This window comes from Passer montanus, unplaced genomic scaffold, assembly GCF_014805655.1.
Source record: "Passer montanus isolate IOZ18808 unplaced genomic scaffold, ASM1480565v1 scaffold15, whole genome shotgun sequence".
Taxonomy (NCBI): Eukaryota; Metazoa; Chordata; class Aves; order Passeriformes; family Passeridae; genus Passer; species Passer montanus.
The window spans coordinates 8,443,358-8,463,760 of record NW_024362051.1 but is presented as its reverse complement, the minus strand read 5'-3'; the positions used below and the strand labels follow the sequence as shown (position 1 = coordinate 8,463,760).

The 20,403-nt window shown below is 50.8% G+C and overlaps 1 protein-coding gene across 2 annotated transcripts; it reads left to right on the top strand.

The window, feature by feature from the left end:
* Positions 1–400: 400 nt before the first annotated feature.
* On the top strand, positions 401–20,060 carry CSF1R (colony stimulating factor 1 receptor). Of its 2 annotated transcripts, none has more exons than XM_039701206.1 (21): positions 401–579; positions 5,041–5,286; positions 6,059–6,343; positions 7,041–7,177; positions 7,869–8,028; positions 8,900–9,089; positions 10,069–10,184; positions 10,429–10,549; positions 11,217–11,407; positions 12,045–12,157; positions 13,555–13,681; positions 14,163–14,267; positions 14,584–14,694; positions 14,856–15,018; positions 15,680–15,786; positions 15,930–16,045; positions 16,813–16,935; positions 17,055–17,166; positions 17,463–17,562; positions 18,112–18,217; positions 18,681–18,818. In XM_039701206.1, exons 1-21 carry the CDS (start codon positions 531–533, stop codon positions 18,810–18,812), a joined length of 2,910 nt encoding a protein of 969 aa, XP_039557140.1. In that variant the 5' UTR covers positions 401–530; the 3' UTR covers positions 18,813–18,818. The 2 variants fall into 2 exon arrangements, with proteins under 2 accessions (XP_039557140.1, XP_039557139.1); XM_039701205.1 differs by having other exon boundaries at positions 402–579; positions 7,038–7,177; positions 18,681–20,060.
* Positions 20,061–20,403: the final 343 nt, after the last annotated feature.

The window sequence follows — 20,403 nt, the reverse complement described above, 5'->3', positions numbered from 1 at the left end:
GAGGAGTCTGCCATGTCCTGTGAGGGTCCTCAGGTCCCAAAGCCAGCAAGAGCCACTGGGCCTGAGGTGAAAATTGTCCTGCTGAAATAAAATTGAATCCACTGCCTGCAAGTGTGGGGACACTGTGTGTCCCCAGGCAGGGTGAAAGTGTATAAATGTCCCTGGGGATTGGAATGGCAGAAGCCAGAGAACATCAGGGTTATCCCAAACCCCAGCATGGTGCATTGGCCCTGCCAGTCTGGGGACAGACTCCTCTCTGAGACCTGAGGGGGACCCTGCAGCAGGGTGTGCACATGGCCCCACCTCGGCCGTGGGGCTTGGCACTGGTGACGTGACAAAGCACTGGTTTTTTTCCTCCCTGTTTCAAAAACAAACAAAATAGGGAATTTGTAACTTGTGGTCAGCTCAGAAAGGAGAAGCTCCCGAGAAGGGAGCGCTGGGGACGGTGCCCACGAGAAGAGGCACCCACAGCTCGAGAGGATCCTTCAGCAGCATTGGCTCCACGCTGGGGACACCACGGTGCTGGGGACATGGGCCCTGCTCTCCTCTTGCTGCTCACTGCAGCTGGCTTCTGGCATGGTGAGTACTCCCAAAGGCCCACGTCTCTCCAGGGGAGCTGAGGGATGTGGTGAGGCTTTCCTGGGTGTCTGGTGTGAGTGCTCCATTCCTTCTCTGGCGATGGCCTTGGTGGGGACGGGGCTGTGCTGGAGCTGGACTGCCAGACACGCAGCTCCTGGAGGTGGAGGGAGAAGCTGGGCTCCCAGCCATGTGTCCCAAAGGGCTGCTGAGGGCTGGGATGGTCCCTGTTTGCTGTGGACACTGCTGTGAGCAGGTTGAAGGATCCTTGGCGTGGGTAGGCAGAAGGTGAAGGTGCAGGGAAGAGACACCAGTGCTGGAATTCAGTGCAGACTTGGCTGTAGCAGCTTTCTGAAGGTCATGCAGAGCTGGCTGCAATTAGAGAGGGAGGGCAGTGGTGGAAGGAGGAAAAGGTGGAAAGAGGGTGTGTGGCTGCTCTGTTGGCTCTGGAGCCTGGCTTGCTCTTGGCCCAGCCCTGCCAGGGTAAGGCCAAGGAGGATGGAGAGGTGCCTGTAGCATAGGAGAGCCCTGGCTCTGGGGAGATAGGAAAGGGAAACTTCTCCCTCTTTGGGTCTGGACAGGGTTTAAGATGAAGGAATGGTTCGGCAGCAACTGTGTCCTGAGGGAAGCTCTTTCCAAAAGAATGCTTTGCTCAAATGGGGGAGGAGCTGGAGGTGTCTGGTCTGCAGGTGAAGGAGTTGGGAAAATCAGCTGCACTGGCACCTTCCAAAGCACCTTGTGCCCAGCTGGGGTGTCTGAGGATTGCTGGTTTCTGGTGGTGCTGGCACACACAGCAGGGCTGTAGAGCCAGGGTGTGATGGAAACAGCTCAGCCAGCCAAGAAGGGAAAGGCGAACGTGCCTTTTTTTTAAGGCTGCAGAGATGGCCAAGAAGTGATAACCCACCAGCCTCAAAAAAGAGTCACTAAGCCTGTTTTGAGGTTTACAACCCAAGAGTTGGAAACCAGCATTACTAATCTTGCATTTTGAAGTGCTGGGAACCTCTCAGGTCCTGTGTGGCACTCACCTTGATATTCCTTCTGAGAATGCTTAGGACAGAGTGAGACTGTGGTGTGAAGTCCTCCTTGGAAGGGGCCAGCCTGTGGGGAAAGCATTTAGCATGTGACAGGCAGTGAATCCTTCTTGGGCCACTGCAGTGCTCATCTTTTCAGCTCAGGACATTTACATCCCTCTCACTTGTTGTTTCACTTCAAGTGACATTTGCAACACGTTGAGCATAATTTTCTAAGTCTGCTGTGCTGGGAACTGTGTTGTGAAGGCTTCAGGATTTTTAATTTCTAGTGTTTTTTTACGATAATAAGGACTAGCAGGTCTAATGCAGATCTGTGAGAGATCATAACAACAGCTTTTAGGATCTCTCCAGAGGTTCCTTGAGCCACTGGCCAGTGCCAGATCACCAGCTGTGACATCTTTACAAGGCACTGCCTGCCATGCCAGGCTGCAGGACACACATTTGTGTGGGTACCAGCACTGCTGGCTGTCTGCAGCACAAAGCTGCACCATGCCAAGGGTCTACAAAGCAATAGCCTCCAGCTGGAGTCAGAGCCTGCCTTCCTTCTCCTGCCTCTTGGATTGCAAGGGCACCTTCTGTGAGTGCCCAGGGCTGAGTAATGTGGTTGTTGTGATCTGGGCTCTTGCTGAGGGAGGGTAAGGGGCTCAGATCAAGCTTAAACTTGATCATCTTGTATCTGTGTTCTTGGCCTTCTTGAGATGTATTCCTGTGGGTTTTGTTTCCTTACTGTGGGTAACCTAAACCTCTGAGGCAGAAGCCCCAAGCAGAGCTGTGATGAGCACACTTTTCTCCATCCCTGGTTCCCCAGATACTGTAGGTGACTCTGGGGTCCTCAGAAATTAAACTTTTCCTTGCTGTCTCTGAGGGTGGGACAGAGGGAGCTCAGGTCTGGTATGGGTCCCTCTCAGGGCTGGACCTCAGCCTAGTTACTCCCCAGAACTGACTGAAAATCCTGGTGGCTGGCTTCTGTGGAAAGGACCCTGGACACTTCTGTCATGCCAGCCTTCACTTCTCCTTCCTCACCAAATGCTCAGCAGAGGAAAGCAGTGTTTTGGCTGGCACAGGAGAGGCAGGGACAGTCTGCAGCTGTAAGGAGAGTCATGGTTACACAACCAAGTGTGGTAAAACCTCTGGCCAGCAGTTACTGGCAGTGCTGCGGAAGCTGCTGGAGAGCAGAGGAGAGACATCCTCGGGCTTCGTGCAAGATTGCACAGTGGTCAGCAGGCAGAGAGCCTCCCCAGCAGCCCTGCTTCCCCATTCTGGAAAAGGAGCCACTGCTCTGACTCATCCCCCAGCACACATGAAGGAGTGGGTGCTTGACCTTCCCCTTGCCTTGTCCTGCATTTGGTGTCTCTGTCTTGTCTGTCCTCGCTCCACTTGTGTGGTGCTTACAGAGTTGCTGTGAGTCTCTAATGACAGCCTGAAGCCTTTTCCCCACTGTCTGGAGAGCACCTGCCCAGAGCCTTTTCTGGCCCCAGCACCTCAGTAGCACCTGTAAGCTGGTGGCAGCAAAGATCCACAGTGAGATGACTCCTGTTCATTTTGTTTTCTTTCCTTGTCCTCCTGCAAAAAGAGTAATTTTCCCTATGAAATGGTGCCAAAGCCCTGGATGTGGGTGGATAGCCAAAGCAGAGAGGGAAAAGGTCCAGTGACAAAGAGTTAAAGCAACAGAAATATCAAATCCCATTAGAAAGCACAGCTTAGCAAAAAGGGAGGAATGTTTTGCCTCAGATATGTGGAAAACGTAGCTTTGTAAATTATTCTGGGATATGTTTTTCTCCACTCTGGGCTTCTCCTCTTTCCACAGAAAGATAAAAGTAATTAGAAAAAAAAAAAAAAAGAGGGAACAGGGAGATAAAATGTCACATTTTCCATGCTCCAAATGTTCTTGTTCTCTGCTTCTCCCTGCAGGGCTGGTGAGTTTAATCTGGGCCTTGTCTGAGCTTCCCCATGGCCACTGTGCCATTGACACACCCCAGCAATGCTCTCCAGGGTCTTCTCAACCCTTTGTTGCATGGAGGGAGCCATCAGCCCAAGATGGCTTAAATGCTGCTCTTTGGGCTCTGGTGCGTGGGTCTGGCTGGCACAGCCCTGAGCAGGGCTGGGAGCCCAGGAGACACAGCTGCACCTTGGCATTGCCTTCCTGCCCTAAAGAGCTGTGGTCAGGGGTGGGTGAGGATGGGGCTGTGCTTCTGCTGGCTCTTACAGTGTCCATGGCAGGAGGATCACTGCCTGCAGAGCAATGAATTGATAGATTGCACAGCTCCCTTTATGGTTAGCATGGTTTGAGTGAGGGTGTGTGTCCCTTTAAGATGTGAGGCTGGGTTAGCGACTGGGAAGGAAAGCAGAAGTGGGAGAATAGCCCTGGACAGGGGCTGGAAGGGGGTGCAGAGCCCCCCAAGCACAGATAGCCATTTGCAATGTGTTTCCTGTCCTCCCTGAGGGCCTGGCGTGGGGTGGCTGCACCACTTCTTCCCCAGCCCTGTGGCACTGATTCATTCTGCACTTCCCCCCACCCTAAATATAGGAGGTGACTCAAAGAACTCGCTGACAGGGCAAAACAGGGAAAAAATATTTCCCTCTGACACTCAGGCTGGAGAAGGACCCTGGTTCCCCTTTATTCAGCCAGCAGAGCAGGCATCTTCAAAGCAGAGATGCACCAGAACTCTGGCTGGTTGTGATGCTGCTGTCTGCAGGTCTGGTGTGTTGTATGAGCGACTGCAGCTATGGGCTGTCATCGGCTCTTCAGCATTTCCATGCCTCAGTTTCCTCTCCCAAATAGGAATAATAATAATGCTGTGTCGTTTCATAATGTTTTGTTGGTGTCTGTGAGGAGAATGCATTGTGTGGCTCCATGATGCCTGTGAGGAGGTGTCCTTCAAAATCCAGTGCTTGGCAACAAAAAGCCAGTTTCCCCAAATGATATGCACGGACCTCCTGCTCTGCAGGAGCCTTCCAGGTCTGTTCTAGCTCATCTCAGCACCACTGCAACAAAGAAGCTTTGCACCAAACTTTCCTTAAACGCCACCAAATGATGCTATGGGCTAACCCAGTTCATAGAGCAGCTCCAGCTCTGCCACAAAAGGAAAACTATTGTAAGAAGAGGCAAAAAATCAGCAGGAACAATTGCCAAACTGGCATTTGCCCTAATCAGCTCCAGATGATTGTTTTTCCTGTCCCAGTTTCTAAATGTTCAAATGGCAGGGAATTGTGGAGGATGGTGTTTCCTCCCCGAAATTCATTCCTCGGAGTATCAGGCCACATGGGTCTGGTGGGACAGAGAATGGGTGGAGTGATGTGAGCCAAAAAGCCAGTCTGAATCCCAAGCTCAGCCTTTTCCTGGTGCTGAGCTGCTCCATTCTCAGCAGCAGGAGCTCCAACAGAGAATCTTTAGGAATCATTTTTGTATTCTCACTCTCTCTTTCCCTTGCAGGCTCAGCATCTCCAGTGATCAGCCCTGACCTCCCTGCTCTGGTTGTGGACACAGGTGATCCAGTCCTCTTGCACTGCTCAGGAGAGTCTGAAGTTGCATGGAATAGCAGAGAGGTTGCATTCAGTAACCACACCACCAGCACCCTCAGTATTCCCACGGCCACTTACAGGAACACAAGCACCTATAGCTGTGCTTATGTCAACAGCAGTGACAAGGGCATTGCAGCCATCCACCTGTTTGTGAGAGGTAACCCTGCTTCTCTCTTCCCACTGGCAGGCATCCTTGCAGGGAGCCACTGCATGGCTCCTTTCTGTGCTTGTGTGTGTGCCTGGGGAGCAGTGCAGGCTCTGGTGGAGCCACAGCTGTGTGAGTCCACACAAAATGGGGCCCATGGTTAAAGCACTGGGATAAAATATAGAGCTACATCTCATATATATGTCAAACTCTTTCACATATATGTGGAACTCTCCCTACTTCTGCTGTGGTTTCCCTTCTTGAAAAAAACAGTCTGTTCAGTGTTGTAATGAGCAGTGAGATTTGCAAATCAGAGAACCCTATTGCCAGTACCTCAGATAAGGGAGAGAGTCACATGAATTACATCCTCACAACATGACCTGAACCCCAAATATTCTTTTATCCCAGAAGAAGCTATGCTGTGGTAGCTCTACCACTTGACTTCACCCCTTCCCTTGTACCACAAGTGCTGCCCTGAGCAGGGAAGCTGGAGGTCTCACAAGTAAAACTGATGAGTGAAAAGTTTAATTAGAGGTGTGCATAAATGTCCTTATCCATGGACATGTGTGATCTGGTTGCTGTGATCCCCTCGAATGCCTTGGCTGGAGCTGGGATTGTCATGTGAGTGTTTGGAGGCTGAGTCAGGCAGGCGCTGAGCAGGGCTGCCCCAGCCCCGAACTCCCACTGGGCAGCAGGGCTGGAGCCTTGCCCTTGCTGGAATGTGTTTCTCAGCTTCAGTGCGTTTTCTGACCCCTCTCACAAGCCTGTCCTGTCTCCTCTGCAGATCCTGATAACGTGTGGTACGTCCCCTCTTTCCGGGTCCGGGGAATTAAAGGCAGGAATGTTGATATCCCCTGTCTCATCACGGCCCCCGAGTATGGATCCAGTGTGACTCTGATCATGGATAATGCCTCTACTCTCCCACCTGGGACCAACTACTCCTTCAGTGCTGAGAGAGGAGTAACACTCTACAATGTGCAAAACAAGCATAAAGGATATTACCGATGTCAAGCACAGATAAATGGAAAAATAATGGATTCATCAAGAGTAAGACTGATTGTGGAAGAAGGTAAAGAGCAGGGGTTGTTGCTGTCCTAAGGGCCACAAACAGCTAAGCTGGCCACAGTAGATAGTTAAGGAAAAGCTCCTTGCCATTGGCAGAAAAGAGCTTCTGAACCTGCAGTTTTAAAAGGTTATTTAATGGAGGCCAAATTCCATCAGCCTCTGGCAAATTGTTTCCTTCGGGTGGGTTTGCATGGGTTCAGCAGTCTTCAAATCTTTGCGGGCACTGTCACAGACCAAAGAAAAATGTCCACCAATCTCTCCAATGTTCTGCAAGTCCTTGGGCCCCAGTGCTCCATCTGTAACCATGGCAAAAGCTTCTCCTTCCTTTTCTACCCACAGTCCTGACTGCTTCTCATGTGCTCAAAAGGGAGTGGTGATTTCTAGGGAAGGCAGGGGGTAAAGAGGCTAAAGAGGATGGAAAGGAGGAGGTAGAATCATAGAATAGAGTCATAAAATAGTTTGGGTGGGAAGAAACCTTGAAAATCCTCTCGTTCCAAGCTCATTGCCACAGGCAGGGATGCTACCTGCTACATCAGGTTGTTCAGGCCCCACCTAACCTGGCCTTGAACACTTCAGGATGGGGCATCCACAACTTCTCTGGGCAACCTGTGCCTCACCACCCGAGGCAGCCAGGTCCTGGGGAGTCTCCAGAGCACGTGGAAAGGCTGACCCTGGATCTTTCCCTGCTTGCCTTTTAGCAGCACTGGAGAAGCCTGTGTCAGTGATGATGGACCCTGCAGAGCACGTGAGAATCGTGGGAGAACCTTTCCAAGTCACCTGCAGAGTGATTGCTCCTTCCCACAAGTATGACATCAGATGGGAGACAGCAGCAAAGACAGTAAGCTGGGGTGTGGGGCTTGGAAAATGGGGAACACAGGGTGGTAAAACTGCCCAGAGCCACAGCAAAACCTTGAACCACCCAACTAAAGCAGCTGGTCAAGCTGTAGGAATTTGAATATCCTTTCTTTAGGATGACACAGGATTAAGAAACACCTGCCTGTTGTCAGAACAGTTCTGCAATGGATGAGAATGTGTTGTTTCAGCTGAGTTTGTTGGACAGGAGCCACAGTACCTATTAAAGCAACATTCCTTCACCCAGCCCTGCCAGGGCTTATAAAGCCAGCAAACACTTTCAGGACAGAGTTCTCCAGAGAAAAGATATGTCTGAAGAAAAGGAATACATTTCAAAATCTCTATGATGCTGACTTCTAACTGCTAGATGGTTAGATGGGGTTTGGTAGAAGTCCTTATTATAACTGATGCCTTTATTAAGGAGATGAAACAACACACAAGGCATGTTTGGATCACACAGTGTAAGGCCAAGCAGCAGTCAGAAGGCTGACAATAGCTGCAGCCTAACTGCTGTGGAATATCTGCCCTGGATCCTTGGGGTTAATGTGCTTCTGGGTCTCCACACAGGTTGCTCTCAGGGATGAGAAGGATGATAGAGATCTCTCTAGACCAGAGCAGGTGAGATGTGTTTGTTCTGCCCTCCCAACGTGTGCTGTTCCCTCCTCTCTGCCTGACAGGTCACGAGAACTAAGACGACTGACTTTAAAAATGGCAACTACTTCATCAATGACACCCTGTCCGTTGCAGCCGTGACCATGGAAGACAGTGGGAAGTACATCTGCATAGCCAACAATTCAGCAGGATTCAGGAATGCCTCAACCATGCTTCAGGTAGTAGGTGAGTACTTCCCCAAAAGCCTAGTAGGGTGAATCATGTGTAGCCTTGAGTATTTGCTGCTTCTGCCTCCATTCTCTTCCTAGATTTGTTGTTGAAAACATAATTCTCACTTGTGCCTGAGGGCTTACATGAGAACTACAGAGCTGCTAGGAAAGGAACTGGTGTTCCCTTTGTATCTTGAGGGGCCACAGGACATGTTTTGGGCTCTGGATGAAAAATTGCAGTGCTAGTCTCAGTCTCTGTGATTTATAAGCAGATTTGAAACAGTAAAAAGGGAGTGGGGCAAGGTTGTGCTGGAAGACCAGGGGAGGCTGGTTAGAAGGAAGGGCGAGCCACATGAGCAGAGTATGGATCTGAACTCTTCCAGACACAGATCCACACAGGGGGATTCAGGTCTAGTACACACTTGTTTGTAGCTCAGGATGGAAAATTCATCCTTACAGCCCTCAGGCTGGACTTTGCTGCTGATCCAAAGCTGCTGCACACCACAGCTCAGAAGGAAGGCTCAGTCTGAGTTATCTCCTAGTGAGAAGCCAGGATTTTAGCTAAAGGGCCTGTCTTTCCTAAACAATTAGGAAATACTGTTTTAGCCTTGTCACTTCTTAGGATACAGCATGTACAACTTCTTTCCTCAGAGACTTCACAAAGGTTTTCTAGCGCTCCTCAGGCAGTGCAATCCAAGGTGCCATGACAAAGAAATAATTTAAGAGTACTCCTTTGGGAACATAACCTGTGTGATGTTTCATTCCCTCCTGCAGTCTCCCAGCTGAGGCTGCTCTTTCCAATAATGATCCATTTATGGAGCTGGTGTAAGGTTATTCCAGGTCTCTGGACATGCCTGCTGACAGTCATGCTCTCCTCCACCCTGCAGAGAGAGGTTACGTGCACCTGACCCCAGGGCAAGCCACCAGCCTGGAGGTTGCTCTGGGAGAGAATGTGGAGCTGCAGGTCCACATTAAGGCTTACCCAAAACTTCTCCACTGGGCCTGGGAACACAGGAATCCCTTGAAGCACTCTAAAACCACCATATTCAAGGGGGAAATGATTTCTGGAAACAACTGGTACGTGCTCTTTGTCTTCTACACTACTATGGCATGTTTCCAAGAGAGCTTTCCTTGAGACAGGCAGGCCCCATTCTACAGAAAACCCTCTGGTTTTAAAGAGGGAAACTGTTCTGCATTTCTGTTTTCTCTTTCCAGTATTATTAGGAAACCACAGTATGATCAGATCAAGGAGGACACCACCCTTCTCTGAACTGGTGGCCTTCTCTTCAGAAAGCTTTGTGGAAGTCAGTATCACGTTTGTGATCTGCTTGTTCAATTCTGCACGCTCCTTGCCAGAAGAAATTGCAGGAGTGCATAAATAATTTAAAAAGCTTAATTCCCTCACTTGGACCCATCCCCTGCTCTGAGGTTGAAGGAGTGTGCACTGAGAGGCACTGAGAGCCCCATTTCACAAACATCGTTGTGTGAATATGATCTAACAGAGGGTCTGCTCTTTCAAAGCCTACAGCCAACTGAGACCAAGGGGAGATGGAAAGAAAGCCACTCCATTTGTTGAGGTTTTGGGCAATTCCCCTTTCATTTCCTTAGAAACAAAAAACAATCCACAAGAGGAACTGTGTCACTTGGCAAAAATTATGGCTTTAGGGTGAACTCTTTCTTGCACTGGGGGCTGAGAAATGGGCTGGGGCAGAGGGGAGTGGGCACCAGGGAGCACGGCTTCATGGAGAAACTCATTCTGCCAGAGGCAGGAGGATCCATCCCCTGAGCCTTGAAAGGCAATGATTTAGATGTCAAATTATTTCTGAGTGTTCACCCACCTGTAGCCTTTCAGAAGTGCTGAAGTGCACTTGGTGGCAAAAGGTATTTTCCCTAGAGATGATCAGTCCCTCCTTACTTCCCCCAAAGAAGCAACTGGCAGCTCCCTGGTGGGCTGGGATGAGTGCTGGAAGTGTTCACTGCTCCAGAGCACAGGAAGCAGCAGCACCTCTCTGAGCAAGGCCTGTGTGCTCCTCACAGTGTTTCTCTCTGTGAGCAGGTACAGCAACACCCTCTCCCTGAAGCGCCTGAAGGAGGGAGAGGGAGGGCTCTACACGTTTTATGCCTTCAACAGTGCGACCAATGAATCAGTTACCTTCAGTATCTCTCTGAAATGTAAGTGCTTGTCCATCCTTTCACCCTGCTTGCCCCTGGGACTGCTTCCCAGTTGGAAAAAAGTGGTTGGGGTACCAGGCTGCTTCCAGCTCAGCAGCCAGGGGACACACAGACCCAGCCCAAAGCTGCCTGTGTGTAGCACAGGGGTTCTTCTGGTTTATTGTTGCATGCATGGAAAGGAAACCAGAGCATGGGGGATGTGCTTTTCCTCTGCTCACAGCACTCACTGTGACTTCCCCAACAGCTTCTCCGAGGGTCTGCAAAATCAAGGTGCCAGCCAATGACTCCAGCCTCCTGCAGTGCGTGGCCATCGGGTACCCTGCCCCACGCATCGAGTGGTACCAGTGCCCCCTCCACTCCGACAGGTGAGAGCTGCCCGGGGCACTGGGCACCTCCAGGCTGGGCCTGCCCTTGCCTGGCACTCACTGGGCAGCACCACGTGGGCTCCTGGGCAGGCAGCACAGCACAGCTGCCCACTAACAGCAGCAGGGATGTTGCTCTGCTGGAAAAGAGGTTCTTGGGGTCTGCCTGAGAGGAGGGGGCACTTTCTATTCCTAAAGTCCTGAGCTTGAAGAGCTTGAACCTGTGATTCACGTTCTCCCCATGCTTTTGCAAGGAACATAGGGATCCTTTGAAGAGGTACATCCTGGCTGGCCCTGTCATCTTTTTGGGACCTGCCCAGGTCAGAGGCTCTGCAGAGCATGGGTTTACTGAGCCACAGAGCCACAGGAAGCAACTGCAGCTGCCTGGACAGGGCTGTTGTGTCTCAGGACCAGCCCCACTGAAGGGACTGATGGCAGAACACATGAAGTGTTAATTATGAGTGCTGAGCCACATAAAGGCACTCATGGCTCTGACTGTACAGGGCTGTGGTGTTCAGGGAGAGATCTTTAATTGGGCATAGAGTAACACATCTCACAGAGCTGCAAGCCTAATTCCCTGTGTCTCTCTCTAGTCTGGCACAGGCCCCTCTCAGCTGTGAGCTGCCTTGCTGCAGAGCAGCACTCACTGTCCCCCTTGCCATCCCTGCAGGTACAGCGAGGACTACAGGCTGGTGCACAATGACTCCAGACCCCAGGTGGTGAATATGCTGCCCTTCCAAGAGGTGGAGGTGGAGAGCATCATCCCCTTCGAGGAGCTGGGTGACAATTTCACCTTCTGCTGCGTGGCCATTAACGGGGAAGGGAACACCTCTGACATGTTTCACTCCTTCACCATCACCAGTAAGATCCCAACCATCAGCTTGGCAGAGTGGGGGAGGATCTGGGGGCTTTGAGATTACATCTTTTATGTATATCCCCACTGATATACATAAATATCAGTGTATGTGGATATGTATATCCCCATGATATCCAGCAAGAGAGCTGGAGCAGGTTCCACAAGCCTTTTACCCTCACAGGTGTGAGGCTTTGGCATTTGCCAGTCCTGAGAGCTGTGTGGGAATTTCTGGCTGGGTTATAGCCTGGAGCCAAAGGCTGAGCCACACCATGAGCATCTTCTAACTGCAGGACTCAGCTCCAGGGCATGGTGCATCCAGCAGTTTCTCAGCCCACAAAAATACAGGGGCTGCATCTTTTGGTGGGGCTGTTCTTGCTGCACAGATCTTGGTCCCCAGTCAGTCTGACCTGCACCTGGTGCTGTTTGTGTGGAAAGAGGGGGCTATGAGGAGAACCATTGCAGCCTAGAGTTTGGCATCAAGACCTTCCCCCAGCTCCCAGCAGCTCCCAAAAGGGTGTGCTGAGGGCAGTGCTGGGTGTGTGGCATACAGAGGAATCCAAAGAGAATAGCTGGGCAAAATGCTCCCAGAGTTGGGATTGAAATAAGAGTGTTTACAAATTCTCCTTTTTTTGGCTCTTCCAGGGAGTATCGTGGCCCTTCCAAACAAGCTCTTCAGCCCTGTTCTCTCCACCTGCATAGGTGCACTGGTGCTGCTGCTCCTCCTGCTCCTCTTCCTGCTCTACAAGTACAACCAGGTCAGATTCCCTGTTCAGGGCAAGGGCTGTGAGGGCTGCCCAGCCTCAGGGGCCACACAGCCTCTGCTGGCAGCCAGGCCAGGGACCCAGGGACCATTCAGCTTGGAGGTACCAGGCAAGCTGCCTCCTTCACCTCCCCTGCCTCCCAGATTCCATCTGGAGTTTTCTGCTGCAGGGCAAAGCCCATGCACCCAGCCCAGTGCATTAATAATCCTACCCTGGTCCTTCAGTCTTGTAGCCCACAGGTCAGTGTGGTTATTGTTTGGTGCCACACAAAGGTGCTCACTCTGTGCTGGCAGTTGCAGCTGGTTTTGCTCTAGTCCCCATAAATCCACAGACTGAATTAAGGGATAAAAAAAAAAGTGGTTTGCAGTTTGCATCTACTTTTTATTCTGCTCACTGCTTTATAAAAAACTGGTTTTTTTATGGAGAAACAGGATGGTGTTAGAAGAAGTTTGTTTCCAGGAAGACTTGGTCACTATTTTTATATAAGAACTTGCCCCATTTTCTCTGCAAGGCTCATTTCCAGCATTTGGATTCCTTCTCTGTTTTTTCCACAAACTGAACCAATCAGTAGCCACCTCTGCTTCATCAGTGGGTGAACATCTCCTGTTTTTCATCTCTCCCTTTTGGCACCCTTCCTTTGACAGCCTATCAAGGCTGAAGATTTTGCAGCAAAGTTCTGTTGCTGGTTGTCAGAAGAGGCATCAGAGCCCTCTCTCAGACAAGCACCTACAGCTTAGCAGGCAGAGCTGCCTTTGGACAGTGCTCCAGAGAAAGATGGATCAATGTGTAATCAATTTCAAATAAATAGCTTTTTGGAAGGGCTTGCAAGCCCAAGAGAAGCAGGACATGTCTATAAATAACAGGGTTACCTATCTCAGACAAGTACCAGCTTCTCTGCTCAAGGACTCCAGCTCTGCTTCTCTGCCTTGCCCGCTTACTTCTGCCATGACATTCTTGGAAAAGAGAAATTCTTACTTCTCTTTCTCCTTTTTTGTTTTACCCCTGTAAGGGAAGTGGGGGTGGGCCAGCTCCACTGTTCTGCTGTGCTCAGCAAGCAGGGGTCCAAGGAAGGAGACACAGTGGGGACTGTCAGCCACTGCTCTGGTGGGACTGCTGGATCTCCCAGCTCTGCCATCCCAAATGAGGGCAACAGGCTGCTTCCCTGAGAGTCTCCCTCAGTCACAGGTGATGACTTGGGGAGATTTCAGAACTGCAAAGAGTCCAGGCTGTCCACAAAAGCCTCTCTCACTCAGTCCAGATTCAAAAGGTATTTGATGGGCTGAAATCTGTATCCTCCCTCTGAACCTGCAGAGTGAACCTGAGTGGATGCTGGGGCTGGGGAACCCTCCCAGCTTGGGAAACATTGAGTAACTGGAGTCTCTTCCTTGCAGAAACCCAAGTACCAGGTGAGGTGGAAGATCATTGAGGCCTGTGAGGGCAATAATTACATCTTTATCGATCCCACCCAGCTGCCATACAATGAAAAATGGGAGTTTCCAAGGAACAACCTCCAGTTTGGTAAGAAACCTTCCCTGCTGCTTGCCTGGTGGCATGAAGCTCATCAGAGAGCTGAAATGCTTCAAGAGTCAGAGCCAAAGCTCAGGGTGATATCCAAAGCTGCATCCAGACATTCCAGCAGCATCCTTAACCAGGCCTTGCTGCTCTTCCCCACAGGATGGCAAGTGGTAGGGTGTAGCCTGCCTCACTCCTCCTTTGCTGCAAGGAAGGCTGCAGGGGTCACATCCCTCCTCTTGCACGTGGGGTCATTCCTAAGGCACAGCCTTGGTGAGGCAGGGTTTGGAGCTGGCCTCTTTCACAGCACCTTTGCTCACAGTAGAGTTCCCCACAGATGTTTGCCAGCTCCTGACTAAGGGATGTGTCATCTTGTGTGAGCCCAGCAGGCATCCCCATCCAGCAGACATCTTCCTCAAGGCTGTGTGCAGGACAGCTGCTCAATCTTTATCAAATGTCTTAAAAGTACACTTTTTTCTCTCTGCAGGAAAAACTCTTGGAGCAGGAGCCTTTGGAAAAGTGGTAGAAGCCACAGCTTTTGGGCTGGGCAAAGAAGATTCGGTGCTCAAAGTGGCTGTGAAGATGCTAAAATGTGAGCACAGAGCAACTTGCAAGGGCTGAAATCCTCCAAGCTCCTCTGGGCAGGATGTAGAGTGTGTTCACCACATGTTGGTGATCACAGGCTGCAACAGCTACTTTTTAAAGTTGTTTCTGTGCCAAGCACCAGATGCTGGAATCACACTACTGCCTTTTTGTGGACAGAGGCACAGTTAGAGGACATAGTTTTCACTCTAAGTGTGTTTCCTCCTTTTGTTCCATAACTCTGTCTACACCTTTTTCTGTCCTCTCCCGTAATCTCCCCTTGTCCCTCCCTCACTCCTTCACACAGTCCTTCTCTCACCCCACAGCATCAGCAGACAGGGATGAGCAGGAGGCTCTCATGTCTGAGCTGAAGATCATGAGTCACCTGGGACACCACGAGAACATTGTGAACCTGCTGGGGGCATGCACCTGTGGAGGTAGGATCCCCCAGCCCTGCTGCCCCACAGAGCCCTGGCAGAGCCCCTCTAGGCACAGTGTGAGCTGAGGAGCTGGGTGGATTCTGCTGCCCTCCCAGGGAGAGCAATCCTCAGGGCAGGTCACAGCATTCCTTAATGAACCCTCTCTGCTGCTCTCCCAGGCCCAATCCTTGTCATCACCGAGTACTGTCGCTATGGAGATCTGCTGAACTTCCTGAGGAAGAAGACTGAATCCATAATTATCCAGGATTCTGCCCTGGACACCTCTTTAGACAGTGCTGCTGATTACAAAAACATTGAGCTAGAGAAAAAATACATCCGCAGGTAGGAGCAGAGCCCGGGTGGCTGCAGGGCTGAGCCATGCAGGGCTGAGAAATGCAGGGCTGAGCCATGCAGGGCTGAGCCATGCAGGGCTGAACAATGCAGGGCTGAGAAATGCAGGGCTGAACAACGCAGGGCTGAACAACACAGGGCTGAGCCATGCAGGGCCTGGGTGCTCACTGGGAGAAGTGTGAAGAGCCCTGTACAGGGGAGAGATCAAGGTCAAAGGTCTGGGCACAGGCAGGTTACCAGGATGTAAAAGCCACTGGGGTTGCATGTGTTCAGACCTGGTTATAATTCCAAGTTTTTCAAGGACTTTGACAGCAGTCATTGAATATCCCACAATAAATGCAGTTCTCAGCCCTCTCTGTCCTTCCACAATTCAGGAACAAAACTTTGGCTTCCTGCACATGTATTTGGTAGGATGGAGCTTGACTGCTCCCCACCACCCTTAAAAAGGGGGAACAGTACAGCCCCATAATACAGAGGGCCCAGGTCCCCTTTCTGAATCAGCTTCTAGTTTGTCTTTGCCCTCAAGCCCCTGCCTAAGTCACCTTCTGCAGGCAGGCACGTGGTTTCTCCTCTTGGTGGATATGGAGCAGGGCAGAAGGTACTGCTGGAGGGCTCTAACAGCCTGTCCCCCTCTCTGTTGTTTCTTACTCAGTGACAGTGGCTTTTCAAGCCAGGGTTTGGAAACATATGTTGAAATGAGGCCTGTGTCGTCATCATCTTCATCATCTTCAGCAGCATCAGATTCTGCGCAAGGCAGGGGTGAGTCAAAGGGATATTGCTGTGATTTGTGATTTCTTTCTTTTGGCCATTCTCTCTGGTTTAGCTCTGGGAACCACAACATGCCAAAGTTTGTGTTACTCACCAGCTTTGCAGCAAATCAAAATCTGTGCTTTGAATTTCAGGGAGAAGCCTGGAGGAAGATGAAGCCAGGGAGGATCTCCGTCCCCTCAATCTCTCTGACCTGCTGCAGTTCTCCAGCCAGGTGGCCCAGGGCATGGCATTCCTGGCATCAAAGAACGTGAGTGCCAAGAGGAACATTGCCCTCAGCACACTGAGTGGGCAGCTCCAGCCCAGCCAAGCAGGAGCCACCCACCCTGGCTGCAGAAGGCTGGGGATGTCTTTGGGGCAGCCAAGCTCAAACTGCTGCTGGACATGGGCCCATCTGCTCTGTCTGTGGGGTTCACACAGGACAGGCTGGGCCCTGGTGTCCGGCGTTCCCTGCAGAGCCCTGCTCTCCCATGGCCCTCATGGGAGGGCAGGGTTACAGGGGGAACCCAGCGCTGTGCATCATGCTGCTCTCAACATTTTCTCCCGTTTTTACACGAGGTCAGGAGCTTTGTTGTGAAGTATTTGTTGTGGAGTATTTCACTGCTTTGGCAGTGTCCCTGCTACCCCAGGGACAAGGAACTGAAAGTGGCTGTTGAGCTGACTGCCAGAGCTGGCTCAGAGTGTGACAGTCACCCTGTGACTGTTTCAGGGATGAGGACAGTGTCAACAGCCCCTGGTTCTGACCCTCCCCTTGTGGGGAAGATGACTGCCCCATGAGTGATTAAAGAACAGAGCATGACATGTCACAGTGTCTTAACACTGCAAATGAAGTGCTTGAAAGAGAGCTACAAACATGGAGTTTGTACACGACACGGTGCCTCAGACAGGGGCTCTTCAAGCAGTACGTTTCCCTTGCCCCTACAAGCATTGTTCTGCTGGCTGGCCTAGGCTGTAGGGAATTTTTTGGGACTGCTGGGGGCCAGTGACCGGGTCTCAGCTGTGGTCTCTTCTCCCCAGTGCATCCACCGTGACCTGGCAGCCAGGAATGTGCTCATATCAGATGGACGGGTAGCCAAGATCTGTGACTTTGGCCTGGCCCGGGACATCATGAATGACTCCAACTATGTTGTAAAAGGCAATGTAAGTAATTAAAATGGGCACAAGAGCAGGCACAAGGGTAGGAGGAGCTGGAAAGGACAAACAGGGTGTAGCATAAGCTGCCAGCTTGTCGCAGTCTGCAGGACTCTCTGCTCTTCCAGGCCCGCCTGCCCGTGAAGTGGATGGCCCCAGAGAGCATCTTTGACTGCATTTACACAGTGCAGAGTGATGTGTGGTCTTACGGCATCCTGCTCTGGGAGATCTTCTCCCTTGGTAAGAAAGAAATGAGCTTGCAAACTTCTTTTGTTTTCTGTGGCTCACTACTGCCCTAATGTAGCTGCAGAAACATTTCCAAGAAAGGAGGAAGGTTGACAAAAATCTAGGTTTATCAGGGCTGTAAAACACTGTGTTATGTTTCCAGAGGGACCATTCAAAACAAAGAATCCCACATCATTTTCTCTAACTCAGGCCTCCCTGGTGATGCTCCAGGCTGCCTCTTCCCACCCCTCAGGGCTGGAGTGTTGAACACTGTGGTCTGAGAGCCACCTCTGCTCCTTTTACTGTCACAGGGAAGAGCCCTTATCCTGGCATGGTGGTGAACAGCAAGTTCTACAGCATGGTGAAGCAGGGATACCAGATGGCCAGGCCTGACTTCGCTCCCTTGGAAATGTGAGTGATGCACTGAGATTCACACAGCAGCAACAGGGGGCTGGAGCTGCCTCATGGCACCAGGCAGGGACATGGCACAGGAACCTTGTCCACAGCTCTGCCTGCTGCCTCCAGGTTAAGGATGGCTCCTACCAGGCTGCTCCTTGCTCCTGTAGGAAAACAAGGCCTGGGGCAGTCTATCCAGCATCTCCTGTTTAGGGACAGGAGGATGTTATTCACATTACATGTCTACATTCCTGAACTTGGTGGGGTTTTCTTCTTTTTTTAGTTAGCTTCTTTTGACTCTATGATTATGAGAAAACAAGCCTGAGTAGGCTACAGGAGGTAATGAGTGGAAGCCTTGATGGCATAAAGCTTCTCATTGATTAGTTTGCTCCATCCTCTCCAGTGCTCACCACTCCCTGGAGCACTGCACTCACCATGGGTTTTTTGGAAGAAGGGACTGCTCAGCTCAGTGTCCCTGACACAGAGTGCTGCAGGGAGGAGCCTGGGCTTGCAGACCCCTCCAGCAGCACCATGCAACCTCGCTGTCCCTGTCTGGCCCTGCAGGTACAGCATCATGCAGGCGTGCTGGAGCCTGGAGCCCACACGCAGACCCACCTTCGACCAGATTGGCTGCTTCATCCAGAAAGAGCTGGAGGTGCATAAGGAGCAGGTGAGGATCTCTGGAGAGGAGAAGGGGGAGGATGTCTTTCCCCCTGTCTGAACACAGCTTCTGGACACGTGTTCTGTGATATCCCTTACCATGAGCTGATGGGAGCAGTGTGGTGTTGGTGGGCACTGCAGAGAGGCAGCCAGCTGAAGGGTTAAATCACTCTCCACCCTGGCCAAAGAGAGCTGGACAGGGAAGCACAGAAACCTCAATGTGACAGGCAGTCATACACTGCCAGCACTGCAGCCTGCCCCTTTGCCCTGGACTTGCTGAGCATTCTCTCAGGACTAGCTGTCCACACAAGCACAAATGCCTGCCCTGCCTGTTAGCCATGCCCTGTGGGCACAGCAAAGGGTGGTACTGTGAGTGAGCACAGCCCCAGCTGGTCACCTGCATGGAACAGATGTGCTACATCAAAGGGACCAAAACACACTCAGAGTGTTGTGTTTCCTCCTTTTCTTTCAAGGACTACACCAACCTGCCCTCCAGTGCTGAAGAAGACAGTGGCTGTGACACCTCTGGCTGCTGTGAGGAGTCCTGTGAGCAAGAGGAGAGTGGGCAGCCACTCCTCAAGGGCAACAACTACCAGTTCTGTTAGGTGGGACCTTCACCCTGGGGCTGATCCTGTGAGCTCCAGAGCTCACCCTGGGACACAGACACCTGCTTGGCCTTCTCTGTGCTTTCTGAAGTGTGAGTGTTATGGACTCTCTCACCAAAAGGAGAGCCAAGAAGACACCTTGGGGTCCCTGAAGTCTCATCTCACACATAGCACAGAGCTGTTAGGATGGTAACAGGCTCCATCTCTACAAGGTATACAGAGCTCCCCAGCAGCTGCCTCCCCACACCCCAGAGAAAGCTGTAGGAGTTTGGGTTTTGTAGTTTTTAAAAAATACTCGTCCACAGCCAAGTAAGACATTTACAAGTGTCACTCACATTACTGAACCCCTGAATTTTATAAACACATCTTGAAATATGTCTGGGCACTGGAACTACTCCACACACTCCCTTTTGCGATGGTTCTGCTCTCTTCCATTTGTCAGTCTGACCCTGGACATTGCAGTGTGTTTAGAAATAGGTGAAGCTTCTACGTAGCATTAAATATGCATTAACCCCTCCACTTCCTCGTGCAATCCACCTCTGCAGCTGATGCTTCTGCAGGGGGTGTTTGGGTGGAGAGAGCCACAGAGCCAGCCCCAGGATTATGTGAACTTGTGCCTCACTAACAGGAGAGAAGGACAGTTCTTTCTCAGGTAAAATACAGCAAAGAGTGCTCTTCCACGAGAGCACTGAACACAACCCCCATCCAGGAAAGAATGGCAGCTTAACGAGGTCTAGAAGTGATCAACATTACACATATCCTACAGAACTTCTGAGTTACTGAGCATGTAGCAATCACTGCCTTTGTCACTATTACAGACTTGTACTAAATTTCCTTAATGTACTTTTAATAGTACAGCTGAGGTGATTTTTTTTTTTCATAAGCTAGGGCCTAATGCACTTCAACCTATTTCTCAGCTAACTCTTGCTCAGGGTTACTACTGCCCTGGCCACCCAGTCCTGTGTACCTACCAGAAGTGGCTGAAGAACCTTCTCAGCTTCACCTGACTCAGTGGATAAAGGATCTCTATTCCAGGTACAGACAAACTGCAACTGACAGGGCTCAGGGAAGCTACAACTGCACTGCAGGTGGCCTTTGTCACACTGAGCAATTTCACTGTGGGCCATTTCTGATTCTATTAAACCTGGTTTTATGCTAACACCAAGTGATTCATTCTTCCTTACTAAATGAAAAGCTAATGTAACTCTGTCAGCATTATAAAAAAATAAAGAATGTTTAACAAAATGAGTCTCTCCTAGAGCTCAAAGGACTGTTCTCAGAGGGGAACAGCTCAGAGCATGGGTGATGCACTGGCCTATCCATTCACCCTGCAACACTGCTCCTCAGTCCCAGTTCTCAAAACCATTCATTCTTGTGTAACACAAAAATGTATTAAAAGCAAGGTTTTAAAGCTCTGAAGTAGTCCCTGTGCATGGATATAATGGAATGTAATTTCAGTTGTGATGATGGGACATCTGACAAGTCACCATGTGGCACAGGGCACCAGTTTCTGGGGCAAGTGCAATTCCAAAAGCAGGGCAAATGCAGAAGAGATTCAGCAGTTTGTGCCTTTTCTCCTGGAGCCATCCAG